The following is a 17,500-nucleotide window of genomic DNA, read 5'->3' as shown; positions in this document are numbered from 1 at the left end:
CAACCCGCCTGCCTGAAACACCCTTTGATTAAACTTCACCATTGCTGTTGATGTTAGCAGGCTGTCTGTCACCAATGCAGCATGCAGAGGCTCTTTTATGTACTCCCTGTGGCTGTTGGCATCAGGGCTTTGGCAGTTGTGGCCGTTGAAGACCATTTTACGTCAGCTTATAAATAGCTTCTGGATAGTCCGTGTGGAAGTTATGGGAGGTGGGCGGGGGGGGGGGGGGACAGTGACTGACTACGCGTAGCACGTTAGTCTGGTGTGGTAGTGGCACTGAGATGTACATACACGAAGAGAGAGGTGATAGGGTTGATAAAGGAGGACACCCCCTGCTGGCATTGAAGTATCACTCTACTATCTGTGGGAGTACACACGCTGGGCTCGGTTTGAGAGGGTGGGGGAGAAATGTGCTGAGAGTGCTCCCTTACCACGGCTGGTACTACGGCCCAAACAGCCTTCAGTACAAATGGGGGGCTCTGCTCTACTATGGTCTGGCTTCGTTCTTCCGTTTAACTAAGTTAGCTGTCTTCTTTTTTTTTTCTTCTTCTTCTTCTTCTTCCGACGACAAACGCTCACTCACATGGATTTGGGGATCTTTAACGTGCGTATTCAACCCTCAATGTGAGTACACTCATGAGGGGTAACCCATACCCCTCCGCCTGCACCCCCCCCCCCCTCCCTCCCTCTTCCCGCGTACAGATTTGAAGGATGTTCACATTGACGTCAACAGACTACCATACCTTAGTGGCTTCTCTACAGAAACGATCATCTCGTGTCGATGGATATAGATGCATTTGTATTTCGGGGAAAGATGCGCGGCCGTTAGCTGGTGATTAGGAGCTGCCCTGTGGTACGGTGTGTGTGTGTGTGTGTGTGTGTGTGTGTGTGTGTGTGTGTGTGTGTGTGTGTGTGTGTGTTCTGCGTGTATATGTGCGTACGTACTTGTTTGTGTGTCTGTTATGTCTCTCTGCCTCTGTCTCTCTGTTTCTGTCTGTCTGTCTGTCTCTCTCTCTCTATCTGTCTTTCTCTGTCTCTCTGTCTGTCTCTGTCTGTCTTTCTCTGTCTCTCTGTCTTTGTCTGTCTGTCTCTCTCTCTCAGAATGTTTGCAAGTGTTTGTGTGTGTGTGTGTGTGTGTGTGCTTGCGTGCGTGCGTGCGTGTGTGTGTGTGTGTGTGTGTGTGTGTGTGTGTGTGTGTGTGTGTGTGTTGGTGTGAGACGGTAATTACCGTCTTAGAGGACTACCTCCGGACGAGGGGTAGGTAGGCTGTGGAGGCTGTGATTACAGTGCTTTCGGATGGCAGAGAGGGAGGGATTAACGTTGTATGTCTTCGTGTGGCTGTGGATTCTGTGGGCAGCCACGGGCCGATTTCTCTCTCTCGTCCCTCGTGTACAGACAGCAGTGGAGGTGTTATATCTGTTCCTGTTGGGTTGGGTTTCTTCTATTGTTGGTTTTGTTGTTTCTCTTCTTGTTGTTGTTGTTCTCCCTTCAGTTTCCTAGCGTGTTGTTTGTTTGTTTGTTCTTTTCTTTCTTTCTTTCTTTCTTTTTTTAAATTTTTTAAATTTTTATAGATAACACGCTGTGCCCATTTTGCTTCAGGTTGTTGGTTCTTTCTTTCTTTCTCACACTCGCACACACACACACACACACACACACACACACACACACACACACACACACACACACACACACACACACACGCACAATCACACGCATGCACGCACGCACGCACGCAAACGCACACACACACACACACACACACACACACACACACACACACACGCACGCACGCACGCACGCACGCACGCACACACACGCACAATCACACGCATGCACGCACGCACGCACACACACACACACACACACACACACACACACACACACACACACACACACACACACACACACACACACACACACAATTTCGGCCTTCTCTCTCTCTCTCTCTCTACCTCCCTCCCTCCCTCCCTCTTTCTCTCCCTCTCTCTTTCTTTCTCTCTGTCTGCAAAGAGCCCCCTCCCAACCCCCCCAAACCCCCCACCCCACCCCCACACCACCTCCCTACGTGATAACGGTCGGTTTATGCCGTCTGGCAGAGGGATCGAACGAAAGTCAGTCGGTCAGTCAGTCGTCACGATGCCAGACAGTCCCTTCAACAATGCTGTCAGCTACTCTCAGTAGTACTGCAGAACTGGTGGAGAAGCTGAAAAAAAAACCCTGTCTGAATTGAGGGAGAAGTTTCTCTCATAACTTTTTTTTTTTTAATTTTATTTTTTAGGGCACATCATATGCATTTAAATTTTAGACATATGCTGTCAGGCACATCAGACGTGAGCTGAATAGAATGTGTGTGTGTGTGTGTGTGTGTGTGTGTGTGTGTGTGTGTGTGTGTGTGTGTGTGCTTTTAGACATATGCTGTCAAGTACATCAGACGTAAACTGAATAGATTGTGTGTGTGTGTGTGTGTGTGTGTGTGTGTGTGTGTGTGTGAGTGAGTGTGTGTGTTTGTGTGTGTGCGTGCGTGCGTTCGTGTGTGTATGCGTCTGTGTGTGTGTGTGCGCGCGCGCGCGCGTGTGTGTGTGGAGACAATAACAACAACAAAATCCATCGATCATATTTGAGGCTTGGAGCGTAGGGGTGCGGGGGGGGGGGGGGGGGGCAGGGTGCGGGGGGGTGTCATTGGGCTGATGATGTGTGGCTGAAGGGAGAAGAAAGAGAGAAAGACAGACAGACAGACAGACAGACAGGCAGAAGACTTGCTTTTTTTTCTTCGGGACAAAGACCCGAGCAGACCTGACAGGGGAAAGAGGGCCGTGGGGGCCCTTGTGTGTCGTCCATTCGCCTCATCACTCCCATGATTCATTCAGTTCGGTGGCCGGTCTGACTCGGGTCGTTCAGCCAGTCGCTCTATCACTCACGATGCTCACGCTGACTCAAGGTCGTTCAGTCAGTCTCTCGCTCACTCACGCTGCTCACGTTGACACTCACTCACGCAACTCACGCTGACTCAAGGTCGTTCATTCATTCACACTCACTCACGCTACTCACGCTGACTCAAGGTCGTTCAGTCATTCACACACACTCACTCACGCTACTCACGCTGACTCAGTGTCGTTCAGTCATTCACACACACTCACGCTACTCACGCGGACTCAAGGTCGTTCATTCATTGACACTCATTCACGCTACTCACGCGGACTCAAGGTCGTTCATTCATTGACACTCACTCACGCTACTCACGCTGACTCAGTGTCGTTCAGTCATTCACACACACTCACGCTACTCACGCGGACTCAAGGTCGTTCAGTTATTCACTCATTCCTCTCCCTCGCCTTAGGACTGATGAACTTGTCTTGTTATCCATCACCTACGCTTTCTGATGGTTGACTATGGAGTGAAATTCCTCATGACTGTATGAAAAATAAACCCGTCTTCTTAGTGTCATTTGAAAAGAGAGAGAGAGAGAGAGAGAGAGAGAGAGAGAGAGAGAGAGAGAGAGAGAGAGAGAGAAGCGTCCCGAAAATAATGTATTTGAACAATTACAGTTCGTTCTTGTTTGACATATTACGTTTGAACACCAAGAAAGTCGCTGATTTTCTTCATTTTCCCACAGTGGTGTGTGTGTGTGTGTGTGTGTGTGTGTGTGTGTGTGTGTGTGTTGTGTGTGTGTGTGTGTTAGATGTTATACAGACATTCACACACACACACACAAACACTCTCTGACACATACACACACGCGTGTGCACGAGCACGCACGTACGCACACACTTACACATCCGCACACCACACCAGAACACATGTCTCCATCACACACACACACACATCACTACCACCCCACATACACATTCACTCACAATCCTTCCACACCACCACCTCATCCACCCCTTTCTACACACACACGCACACACACACACACACACACACACACACACACACACACACCCCGAACCAAACCAACCCACCCCCACCCACCGTGTAGTTTACCCCAGCCTTCAACAGGATCCTGTGGGGAAAATCAGCTTTTGGGGCAGGATGAGCATCGGGCTGATCCGATTATGCCATGTCTGATTCGATTCAGACTCCTTTGATTATTTCTGTCGGAGAAAAAACAGACAAACCAACAAAAAAGCCCATACAAACAAACAAACAAAAAACAACCCACAAACAAACCGGTGAAAGGAATTAGGGACGCTGAAGCCAAGCATAACAAGCCCAATAAAAAGCAATAAGTTTTTAGTACATACATACGTGTTTGTAAAAAGAAACCGGTCAAAGGAATTAGGGACGCTGAAGCCAAAACATAACAGCCCAATAAAAAGCAATAAGTTTTTAGTACATACATACGTGTTTGTAAAAAGAAACCGGTCAAAGGAATTAGGGACGCTGAAGCCAAAACATAACAGCCCAATAAAAAGGAATAAGTTTTTTGAGTGCACACACGCGCGTTTGTATACAGAGGTAGGGAGGAATGTGGCAAGAATGGTTAAGACGCTCAGCTGCCACTACAGTGAGTCCGTGAGAGTGTGGGTTCGAATCCCGCCTCTCGCCCGTTCTCCCAAGTTTGACTGAGCGTCTAGTCTTTCGGATGAGGCGATAAACCGAGGTCCCGCCCGCGTGCAGCATGGACTTGGCGCACTGAAAAAGAACCCATGGCAACGAGAGTGTTGTCCTCTGGCCAAATATATGTAAAAACAAATCCACTGTGATATGTACACAGGTATGATATTGTAAGCATGCACTCAAGGCCTGACAAGCGCGCTGGGTTATGGCTGCTGTCCAGGCATCTGCCCAGCAGATGTGGTGTAGCGTATATGGATTTGTCCGAACGCAGTGACGCCTCCTTGAGAACCTGAAAACTGAAGCTGATGCAGATGTTTGTCAGTCAAAGGAATTACGGACGCTGAACCCAAACATAACAGCCAAATAAAAAGCAGTAATTTGGAGTACATGCATACGCGTTTGTGTTCGCATAATGTTTTGTTTTTTTGGTTGTTTTTTTTTTAACCCAAGCTAGTTTGGGTTGGGGGAAAAATGAAGGAAAAAGAAAAAAGAAATAAAGAATGATCAGCGGCAACAGAGAACGTGTTTGTCATTTTGTCATCATCATGATCATCTTCATAATCATCGTCATCGATTAATTCTTCTTCTTGTTCTTCTTCTTGTTCTTCTTCTTGTTCTTCCTCTTCGTCTTCGTCTTCTTCTTCTTCTTCTTCTTCTTCTTCTTCTTCTTCTTCTTCTTCATCGTCATCATTACAATCATCATTAATGTTATCACTGTTATCATGGTGATGACTGTTGTTGTTGTTAATAACCTATGATGATGATGATGATAATAATAATAATAGAATGATGATTATGGTGATGATGATGATGATGAAAACGATAATGGTGGTGGTGGTGGTGGTCATCATCATTATCATCATCACTATATTACTAGCATTATGATATTGTCGTTATTGTTGTGGTTGTCGTCGTCGTCGTTATAACCATCATCATCATCATCACTATATTACTAGCATTACGATATATGTCGTTGTTGTTGTCGTCGTCGTCGTTATAACCATCATCATCATCATCATCGTCCCCACACACACCCCCGCCCCTCACCCCCACCAACCACCCCCACCCCCTCCTGACGATGTGCCGATGATGACTGTGCGTGCAGAAGAAGCGGGACACCCTCAGCCTGGTGGTCAAGTGGTTCTTCCGGGTGTCAGAGCTCCCCATCAGTGTGCGTGACCACCTGCTGCAGGACAGACACAACGAGCACGGTGAGGGGCCTCTGTCTGTGTTTGTCTGTCTGTCTGTGTTGGCGGTGCTGTGCTGTGCTCTCTGTCTGTCTGTGTGTGTTGTCTGTGCTGTGCTGTGCTCTCTGTCTGCGTTGTCTGTGCTGTGCTCTCTGTCTGTCTGTCTGTGTTGTCTGTGCTGTGCTGTGCTCTCTGTCTGTGTTGTCTGTGCTGTGCTCTCTGTCTGTGTTGTCTGTGCTGTGCTGTCTGTCTGTGCTGTGCTCTCTGTCTGCGTTGTCTGTGCTGTGCTCTCTGTCTGTCTGTCTGTGTTGTCTGTGCTGTGCTCTCTGTCTGTCTGTCTGTGCTGTGCTCTCTGTCTGTCTGTGCTGTGCTCTCTGTCTGTCTGTCTGTGTTGTCTGTGCTGTGCTGTCTGTCTGTGCTGTGTTCTCTGTCTGTCTGTGCTGTGCTCTCTGTCTGTCTGTCTGTGTTGTCTGTGCTGTGCTCTCTGTCTGTGCTGTGCTCTCTGTCTGTCTGTGCTGTGCTCTCTGTCTGTCTGTCTGTGTTGTCTGTGCTGTGCTCTCTGTCTGTCTGTCTGTGTTGTCTGTGCTGTGCTCTCTGTCTGCGTTGTCTGTGCTGTGCTCTCTGTCTGTCTGTCTGTGCTGTGCTCTCTGTCTGTGCTGTGTTCTCTGTCTGTCAGTGTGTGTTGTCTGTGCTGTGCTCTCTGTCTGTCTGTGCTGTGCTCTCTGTGTTGTCTGTGCTGTGCTCTCTGTCTGTCTGTGCTGTGCTCTCTGTCTGTGCTGTGCTCTCTGTGTTGTCTGTGCTGTGCTCTCTGTCTGTCTGTGCTGTGCTCTGTCTGTCTGTGTTGTCTGTGCTGTGCTCTCTGTCTGTATTGTCTGTGCTGTGCTCTCTGTCTGTCTGTGCTGTGCTCTCTGTCTGTGTTGTCTGTGCTGTGCTCTCTGTCTGTCTGTGCTGTGCTCTCTGTCTGTCTGTGCTGTGCTCTCTGTCTGTCTGTGCTGTGCTCTCTGTCTGTGCTGTGCTCTCTGTCTGTCTGTGCTGTGCTCTCTGTCTGTCTGTGTGTGTTGTCTGTGCTGTGCTCTCTGTGTTGTCTGTGCTGTGCTCTCTGTGTTGTCTGTGCTGTGCTGTGTTCTCTGTCTGTGCTGTGCTCTCTGTCTGTCTGTGCTGTGCTCTCTGTCTGTCTGTGTGTGTTGTCTGTGTTGTCTGTGCTGTGCTCTCTGTCTGTCTGTGCTGTGCTGTGCTCTCTGTCTGTCTGTGCTGTGCTCTCTGTGTTGTCTGTGCTGTGCTCTCTGTCTGTGCTGTGCTGTGCTCTCTGTCTGTGCTGTGCTCTCTGTCTGTCTGTGCTGTGCTCTCTGTCTGTCTGTGCTGTGCTCTCTGTCTGTGCTGTGCTCTCTGTCTGTGCTGTGCTCTCTGTGTTGTCTGTGCTGTGCTCTCTGTCTGTCTGTGTGTGTTGTTTGTGCTGTGCTCTCTGTGTTGTCTGTGCTGTGCTCTCTGTCTGTGTTGTCTGTGCTGTGCTCTCTGTCAGTGTGTGTTGTCTGTGCTGTGTTCTCTGTGTTGTCTGTGTGTTGTCTGTGTTGTGCTCTCTGTCTGTATTGTCTGTGTTGTGCTGTCTGTGCTGTGCTCTCTGTCTGTGTTGTCTGTATGTATCGTTCATCTGTGTTGTCTGTGCCCTGTGCTGTCTGTCTGTTTTGTCTGTGACCACCTGCTGCATGACAGATACAGGGAGCTCGGTATGGCTGCCACCTTAGTCTCTGTTGATTGTGCTGTCTGTATCGTCTGTCTGTCTGTTCTGTTTGTATCGTCTGCCTGTACTGCTTGTCTGTCTGTACTGTTTGTCTGCATCGTCTGTCTCTCTATCATCCCTCTGTCTGTCTGTCTGTCTGTCTCTCTGTGACCATTTCCTGCTTAACAGACACAATGAGCACGGCATTGGGCCTTATCTGTGCTGTCTGTTATACTATCATCCCTCTGTCTGTCTGTCTGTCTGTCTGTCTGTCTGTGACCATTTCCTGCTTAACAAACACAATGAGCACGGCATTGGGCCTTATCTGTGCTGTCTGTTATACTCTACTCTGTGTGTGTGTCTTCTCTCTTCTCCCTCCTTCCTTTCGTTCGAGACAGCATTTTGAAGGAGAAAAAAAACATACAAGATGAAACACCATCATCACAGCACTCTCGTTACATTGCCATTCTCAGTGAAGCCGAAAGATCCCCGGTCTTTTGAAGCATCGAATGATATAATTATCGATCGCCGCTGGGCTGGGATTACACAGGGGCCATTCCCACATTGGTCCCGCCCCATAATGGGCAATGCTCAATTCGTACGGGCGATTTCGGAATTAATCGTCTCAGCGAGCTGGTTCCTCAAGTGTGCCGAGTGCGTTTTTATGTATAACATCGGTGTAGGTTTGTGTGTGTGTGTGTGTGTCTGTGTCTGTGTCTGTGTGTGTGTGTCTGTGTGTTTGGGGTGGTTGGGAATTATTAGAGACAGTTACCATGCTGCAGACGTTGTGAAGTGAGGATCTGTGATCTTAATATGTATATATTGACCCATATAATCAGTCGTTGTTTGTGTGTGTGTGTGTGTGTGTGTGTGTGAGAGAGAACATTGAGAAAAAGTTGATTAAAAAAAATTAGACACGGTTGGTACTGACAGTGCCGCAGTCTTTATAAAAAAATTTTTTAAAGCAACATCAACAAAAAAACAACAACAAAACAACAACAACAACAAAAACAGAAGATTTAACAGTAATCAAAAGCTTTCATAGTTGTATTTTGAGAAAGAAGTATATGTTAGGGAAATGCGTGCATGTCACCAAGTAAGCAGTTGTTGGCCTACCAACCCAATCAATTCAGCTTTGCTAGCAAGCAGACTTTCAGTCGTCCATGGAGCGTTTCAGAAGACAGGATTGGTTTTGTTAATTTCTCTGTATCGAGCCACTCTCTTCTTTGTTATGTTTAATTGTTGTTGTTGTTTTTTAATCGATGGTGCCTGTAGTGGTGTGTTTAACTATCGATTGGTGATCTGTCCCTTAGTGAAGGTCAAGTTTTTCGTGGCTGTTGTCTTTCCTTGTGCTGGGTGGTGTGGTCGAGGCGTTGGTCCTGTGATGATGTTTTTGCTGTGGTCAGTTGAAACGTCATGTCATAACTCCTAAGTTAGCCAGAAAAACAGACAAACAAACGAACGAACAACAACTTCGCGCACATGTTACATTCTCCTTTTTTTTTTTTTCTCTTGGAATGTTTGTCACTCTTTGTCCAATCAATACTAGTCCCCTGTCGCGTCAGTGTCCCAAGTTGACGTTGCCCGTAGTCACGGGGGAGAATTCTGTCCTGTTGCTTGGAATTCTGTCCCTTGGTTGAGCACGCGTGGCAGCGCGCTGTGTGTCGGTGGCTGGGAGAAAGGGAGGGAGGGAGAGAGAGAGAGAGTGTGTGTGAATGAATGAATGAAATTATTCAGGTCAAATTCCTTGATGCCCTGGAAACTAGTGCTCACTCCATTGTTAAACCATTTATTAGGTTTTCGAGTGAAGAAAATTAAACCTTGTCACTGCTTGATGCGGTTTGCCTTTACGTGTGTGTGTGTGTGTGTGTGTGTGTGTGTGTGTGTGTGTGGTGGAAAGCAGATAATGGGTTTCAGAAACTGAATCTGGCTGACATAGGAAAGACAAGAGTTGCTAACTTGTAGTGTGCTCGAATGCGCATAATAATAGTCTGAAAATGGCGTGAATGGAGTGTGTGGTTGTGGGCGGGCAGGAGGGGTGTGTGTGTGTGTGTGTTGGGGGGGGGGGGGGGGGGGGGGGGGCAAGTCGTTTCACGAAGTGTGTGTGCGTTCCCTTTGTCTTGACTCCCCAACTGTCTGTGTGACAACAGTCTCTTTTTCCCCTTGCGAGTCTGTCAAGCTGACGGAATCGAGTTTCCGGCTAACGTGGTCAGTTCGTTAGTGTCGTGTTGCTGCATGCTAACTCCGGGCTTGAATAGTTAGTTCCAGCTTCGTTGACAGTGTGGAGGTCTATCAGGAATGTGGTTATCCAATGGCCATGTCTGTCTGTATGTCCGTCTGTCCGTCTCTCTCTTATTCTTATAGTAAAAAAACAACAACAAAAAAAACAAAAAAAACAAGAACCAAACAAACAAACAAAAACACCAAAACCGGGTGATATTCTTCTAAATTCTATGGTATGTACCGCCCCCCCCCCCACCCCCCGCATCCCCCCCCCCCCCCCTCCCCCCAATTACTTATTCAGTTATTTGATTATTTGATAAAGCATTTTACTTAGTTTATCCTTCCATCTACGCATTCAATTCAGTGTTCAGCTAGTCTTTCGAGATAGTCATTTTGTTGTTTTCTATCCTTCTTCCTTGTTTCTCTGGGGGATTTTTTTTCTTCTTCTTGTTTTTCTTTCTTTCTTTCTTTCTTTCTTTCCTTCCTTCCTTCCTTCTTTCTCTATTGATGTACCCATCTCACCATAGGCCTCTCATTCGGCCGGTGTCAGCGGAGTTATGGCCCTTTTTACAGGGCCCTATAACCGTGAGTGGCCTGTGTGTCAAGAGAAATAAAATCGCTACATCTCCCTGTAAACCGACACTTTCCACGGCGCCACATAAACATTAACCCTCCCCCCCCTCCTCCTCCTCCCCCCTCACCCCCACACCCCCCACTCCCCGCACCACCTCCCTCTTCGCTTTACACCTTTTACAGTGGTGTGGATGTACTTGTGTGTGTGTGTGTGTGTGTGTGTGTGTTCGTGTGTGGGTGTGTGTGTTAGTTTGTGTGCGTGCATGCGTGCGTGTGTGTGTGTGTGTGTGTGCGTGCGTGCGTGTGTGAGTGTGCGTGCATGTATGCATGCATGCATGCGTGCGTGCGTGTGTGTGTGTGTGTGTGTGTGTGTGAAACGCTGCGTTTTCTACACTCCCTCCCCCACTCCCCCCGCCGCCCCCTTTACACCCCCAACCCCCTCTTCCACCCCTCCCACAAAACTATCGATTTCACCTTTGTGCCATAGGGGGGGAGGGGTGGGTGTGTGTGTGTGGGGGGGGGCAGGGGGGGTTGGGGGGGGGGTATGGCAGGGCAGAGCACACATGCATTGCTTGCCGCTGTGGTTGGTTGTATACAATGTGGGACATGTGACAGATGCGGGGACTATTAACTGTTAGTGGGGCACGCGTGCTGTTCCCTCTGTTCTTGCTGGTCGCACGTTCACAGCACGCGCGCACGAAAGAGAGAGAGAGAGAGAGAGGGGGGGGGAGTGGTTACGGAGGGAGAGAGAAAGCGTGTGAGAGAGAGAGATCGTGTGAGCGTGTGTGTGTGTGTGTGAGATAGAGAGAGAGACAGACAGAGAGCGTGAGAAAGAGAGAGCGAGCGTTTGTGTGTGTGTGTGTGTGTGTGTGTGTGTGTGAGAGAGAGAGAGAGAGAGTGTGTGGATTACCTCATTCTATTTACACTTGATGATGATGACGGCGACAACGTCAACCAACAACTACAACAACACTTCTACCATCACCGCCACTTAATGAGCGCGGCAATCGTCATCATCATTATCGTTGTCATTACTTTAAGATGGCAACTCCATCTCTTGACACCATCAATTATCTTACTGACTCATCAGCATCAGTGATCAGTCGTAGTTGTCGTAGCAGTCGTAGTAGTAATAGTAGTAGCAGCAGCAGCAGCAACAACAGCAGCAGCAGTTGTAGTAGTGGTAGCAGCAGCAGTCGTAGTAGTAATAGTAGTAGTAGCAGCAGCAGCAACAACAACAGCAGCAGTTGTAGTAGTGGTAGCAGCAGCAGTCGTAGTAGTAATAGTAGTAGCAGCAGCAGCAGCAGCAACAACAGCAGCAGTTGTAGTAGTGGTAGCAGCAGCAGTCGTAGTAGTAATAGTAGTAGCAGCAGCAGCAGCAGCAACAACAGCAGCAGCAGCAGTTGTAGTAGTGGTAGCAGCAGCAGTCGTAGTAGTAATAGTAGTAGTAGCAGCAGCAACAACAACAACAGCAGCAGTTGTAGTAGTGGTAGCAGCAGCAGTCGTAGTAGTAATAGTAGTAGTAGCAGCAGCAGCAACAACAACAGCAGCAGTTGTAGTAGTAATAGTAGTAGTAGCAGCAGCAACAACAACAACAGCAGCAGTCGTAGTAGTAATAGTAGTAGTAGCAGCAGCAGTTGTAGTAGTAATAGTAGTAGTAGCAGCAGCAGCAACAACAACAGCAGCAGTTGTAGTAGTAATAGTAGTAGTAGCAGCAGCAACAACAACAACAGCAGCAGTTGTAGTAGTGGTAGCAGCAGCAGTCGTAGTAATAGTAGCAGCAGCAGCAGTTGTAGTAGTGGTAGCAGCAGCAGTCGTAGTAGTAATAGTAGTAGTAGCAGCAGCAGCAACAACAACAGCAGCAGTTGTAGTAGTGGTAGCAGCAGCAGGAGTAGTAGTAGTAATTTCGTTCCAATTCAAATACTTTTTGCCCCAGACATAATCCTGATTTCCCAGCTGTCAGAATACTTACTGTCTGTCAGAGTGCCTGAGTTTTAAAACATCTTCATTGTAAACGACAACAACAACAGCAAAAAAACCCCAAAAAACACAAAAACAGCAGCAGCAGCAACAAAAACAACTATGGAGTGATGGTCTAGAGGCAACGCGTCCGCCTAGGAAGCGAGAGAATCTGAGCACGCTGGTTCGAATCACGGCTCAGCCGCCGATATTTTTTTCTCCCCCTCCGCTAGACCTCGAGTGGTGGTCTGGACGCTAGTCATTCGGATGAGACGATAAACTGAGGTCCCGTGTGCAGCATGCACTTAGCGCACGTAAAAGAACTCACGGCAACAAAAGGGTGGTTCCTGGCAAAATTCTGTCGAAAAATCCACTTCAATAGAAAAGACAAATAAAACTGCATGCAGGAAAAAAAAAAGGGTGGCGCTGTAGTGTAGCGGCGCGCTCTCCCTGGGGAGAGCAGCCCGAATTTCACACAGAGAAATCTGTTGTGATAAAAAAGAAATACAAATACAAATAAACAAGAGAAAGAGATCCCTGTACAAAATCAACGCACAGTGGAAACTTTTATTGACTTCTCCTAATTCTTCTCTCTTTTTTTTTTATTAATTAATTTATTTATTATTTCTTCTCTCTCTCTCTCTCGAACAGTCGTGTTTCACCTTGCTTCGGACCCGGGTCAGGGATAGCCTCCCTTGATGTGGAGTGTTTGCCAATCAGAGGTTGTGTCCCTTGGTCTGAAATCGGTGTCGGTGAGCTCATGTTTCTTCTTCGAACGTTGAAAGCGACACAAACACACACACCGCACGCACGTACACACACACACACACACACACACACACACACACACACACACACACACACACACCGCACGCGCGTACACCCCTCCCCCACACACACCGCACGCGCGTGCACACACACACACACACACTTATACGCGCGCACGCACACGCACGCACACACACACACACACACACACACACACACACACACACACACACACACACACACACACCAATGACGGACACTTAAACACATACGCACGCAAGCGCACGAACAAACGTAAGGATGCGCGCACCCACTGAACACGCACACACACACACGCACGCACGCACACACACACACACACACACACACACACACACACACACACACACACACACACACACACGGACATACTCACACACACACACACACACACACACACACACACGCACGCGCGCGCGCTCGCAAATGAACCCCAGTTTAACCAGAAAGACCACCTGCGGACACAAGACAGTAAAACGCTGGCAATGCAACGACAACAACCCGCGATGATGAGGCATCCACCAATCGTCAGCACCGCTTGAGTGTGGGTGTGCTTCGCAGCTGGTAAACAACAACATCGACATCAACAACAACAATAGCAATAACAACGACGTCAACAACAACATCAAGAGCATCATCATCATCATCATCAACATCTTTATCATCAACAGGCAATAACATGAACAACAATGACGTCAACAACAACAACATCATCAAGAACAGCAACAGCATCATCATCATCATCATCATCATCAACAACAAAGTCATCAACAAGAACATCAACAACACCATTATCTTCAACAACAGGATCCACACATCATCAACAAGAACATCAACAACACCATTATCTTCAACAACAGGATCCACACATCATCAACAAGAACATCAACAACATCATTAAAAACAGCAGCATTCACACATCATCAACAAGAACATCAACAACACCATTATCTTCAACAACAGGATCCACACATCAACAAGAACATCAACAACACCATTATCTTCAACAACAGGATCCACACATCATCAACAAGAACATCAACAACACCATTATCTTCAACAACAGGATCCACACATCATCAACAAGAACATCAACAACACCATTATCTTCAACAACAGCATCCACACATCATCAACAAGAACATCAACAACATCATTAAAAACAGCAGCATTCACACATCATCAACAAGAACATCAACATCATTATCATCAACAGCAGCATTCACACATCATCAACAAGAACATCAACAACATCATTATCATCAACAGCAGCATTCACACATCATCAACAAGAACATCAAGAACATCACTATCTTCAACAGCAGCATTCACACAACATCAACAAGAGCATCAACAACATCACTATCTTCAACAGCAGCATCCAGAACATCAACAAGAGCATCCACAACATCAACAAGAACATTAACAACATGATTAAATTCAACAGCAGCATCCACACATCATCGACAAGAACATCAACAACATCGTTATCATCAACTGTAGCATCCAGAACATCAACAACATCGTTATCATCAACAGTAGCATCCAGAACATCAACGACATCAACAAGAGCATCCACAACATCAAAAAGAACATTAGCAACATGATTAAATTCAACAGCAGCATCCACACAGCATCAACAGGAGCATCAACAACATCGTCATCATCAACAGTAACATCCACAACCACAACAAAATCACCACCATCATCTTCAACAGTGTTTTAACCCGGTGTTCGGTTGTCTTGTGTGTATGTGTGTGTGTGTGTGTGTCCGTGTGTCTGTGTGTCCGTGGTAAACTTTAACATTGACATTTTCTCTGCAAATACTTTGTTGGTTGACACCAAATTTGGCATAAAAATAGGAAAAATTCAGTTCTTTCCAGTCCTCTTGTTTAAAACAATATTGCACCTCTGGGATGGGCACACACAAAAAAAAAAAAAAAAAAATGAAGCCTAATTATATGCAAACTGCATTTACTGTTTTATTTATATTTTTTGTATTCTCTAAACTTGGCACTCTGACCTCTTATTCTGACACAACAAGAGGAGTCATCATTATCATTTTTTGTTCAAACAGGAACTTCTTTTGCTAAGCATGGAAGTTTTATTTATTTTGCAAACGTTTTGGTGCAGATAGTAAAAAAAGGGAAATTACTCTGTAATTAATGCTAGGGGACTGAATTTATCACAAGTGAGTCTTGAAGGCCTTGCCTCTCTTGTTGTTGTTGTTGTTGTTGTTTTGGGTTGTTGCTGTTTATACTCCAGCTCAGTGTGTTTTAGCATGTATTAGCCAGGCGGATGGATAGGGCTGTAAAGTGGCAACAAGGACCGACACCACAGCAAGAGGAGAGATTGAAACGGGATAAACAGCTGTGGCTTTTAGTGCTTTACGACAGACAGGGTTGGTTTTTTACACCCTTTCTGATGGCTCTTCAAATGGCTCTCTCTGCGTGGGGGGGGTGTGTGTGTGTGTGGAGGGAGGATTGTGCGTGTGTGTGTGTGTGAATGACGCGTGCAAGTGTGCGTGTTTGGTGTGCCTGCTCGCATGCTCAGTGTTCTTGAATAGCCCCTCTCTCTCTCTCTCTCTCTCTCTCTCTCTCTCTCTCTCTCTCTCTCTCTCTCTCTCTCTCTCTCTCTCTCTCTCACACACACACACACACACACACACACACACGCACATACACGCACACGCACTTCCTCTTTCTCTCTCTGTGTCGATGCTATTAGCTGTTTTATGTTTGTCTCATTTTCTGTATATGGATTATTTGAGTGTATTGTGAGAATATTCATTGATATTATGTTTGTTTGTTTGATCTTATGTCTCATGAAAATGTATTGTTCCCCCCCTGTCACAAGGACTGTACAAGTCAATGACAGTAAAACATCAAAGTGTCCAAAGCGTGTCTGTCTCTGTCTCTGTCTCTCTCTCTCTCTCTCTCTCTCTCTCTGTCCGTCTCTCCCCCCCTCTCTCTCTCCTTCTCTTTCTCTCTCTGTCCGTCTCTCCTCCCCCTCTCTCTCTATCTCCCTCTCTTTCTTTCTCTTTCTGTCTCTCTCTCTGAGTCGTACATGTTCCGAAAGCGGAGACAACCCTCACCCCAACCCCTCACCCAGCCACCACCCCTTAAAAATTGTTTTTAAATAAAAAGAAAGAAAGGAAGGAAAAAGAGACGAGAGAGAGAGAGAGAGAAAAAAAGGGGGGGGGGCGGGGAGGGGGGTGTCAAAAAGAGATCCTCGTGATCACCATGTGACTGAACGATCACACAAAGTTTGGACCATCATTCATTCCTGCTGCACTCCTCGCCACCCACCCACCCACCCACCCCCGACTCACTACCCCCCACCCCCCAGCCTCCCTCAACCCCTGCCCCCCCCCACCCACCCACCCCACCACCACACACACACAAACCCTCTTCCCTCACAACCTCATCATCCATCCCTCTTTCCCTTGAGTGTATCGCCGCAGCCATCTATCTATCTTTACAGAGCAGACTGCAGTCTCGCATCTATAGTTTCTTCCTTTCTCTTCCTGCTCCTCCTTCCTTCCTTCCTTTATTCCCCGTTATACGCACGGTGGGGGGGGGGGGGGCAAAAGCACATGGGACACATGAGAATGAAGGAGTGAGAAAGGTGGGGGGGGGGGGAAATGGTGGTGTCGGGGGGGCACGATGGGACACATGAGAATGGAGGAGTGAGAAAGGTGGGGGGGTGGAAATGGTGGTGTCGGGGGGGCACGATGGGACACATGAGAATGGAGGAGTGAGAAAGGGGGGGTGGTGGTGGTGGAAATGGTGGTGTCGGGGGGGCACGATGGGACACATGAGAATGGAGGAGTGAGAAAGGGGGGGGGGTGGAAATGGTGGTGTCGGGGGGGCACGATGGGACACATGAGAATGGAGGAGTGAGAAAGGTGGGTGGTGGTGGAAATGGTGGTGTCGGGGGGGCACGATGGGACACATGAGAATGAAGGAGTGAGAAAGGGGGGGGGGGGCGGGGTGGAAATGGTGGTGTCGGGGGGGCACGATGGGACACATGAGAATGAAGGAGTGAGAAAGGGGGGGTGGTGGAAAATGGGTGGTGTTGTGGGTGGGGTGGGGGGGCACGATGGGACACATGAGAATGAAGGAGTGAGAAAGGGGGGGTGGTGGAAATGGTGGTGTCGGGGGGCACGGGGATGGGGTGGGGGGTGGGGGTGAAGATGAGGTGGGGGTTAGGATGGTGTGTGAGTAGGGGGAGGGGATTGAGGGAGAGGGGAGGGAGAGACTGAGACAGAGGAGATGATGAAAGTCGAGACACACACACACACACACACACACACACACAACACACACACACACACGCGACACACACACCCACCACACAGACACACCCACACACACACAGATAGACACACACACACACAACACAGATAGACACACACACACACACACGACACACACAACACACACACTACACACACCACACAGATAGACAACAC

The 17,500-nt window shown here is 47.7% G+C and overlaps 1 protein-coding gene across 1 annotated transcript in view; it reads left to right on the top strand.

The window, feature by feature from the left end:
* Window positions 1-17,500, top strand: part of LOC143287138 (uncharacterized) — a 327,313-nt gene that overhangs the window by 40,879 nt on the left and 268,934 nt on the right. Inside the window, exon 3 of the mRNA XM_076595083.1 lies at window positions 5,666-5,771. Coding sequence (XP_076451198.1) covers window positions 5,666-5,771 — 106 coding nt within the window. The remainder of the gene's footprint in view (window positions 1-5,665; window positions 5,772-17,500) is intronic.

Source organism: Babylonia areolata, chromosome 11, assembly GCF_041734735.1.
Source record: "Babylonia areolata isolate BAREFJ2019XMU chromosome 11, ASM4173473v1, whole genome shotgun sequence".
NCBI classification, from domain to species: domain Eukaryota; kingdom Metazoa; phylum Mollusca; class Gastropoda; order Neogastropoda; family Buccinidae; genus Babylonia; species Babylonia areolata.
This window is presented reverse-complemented; position numbering and strand designations above follow the sequence as displayed.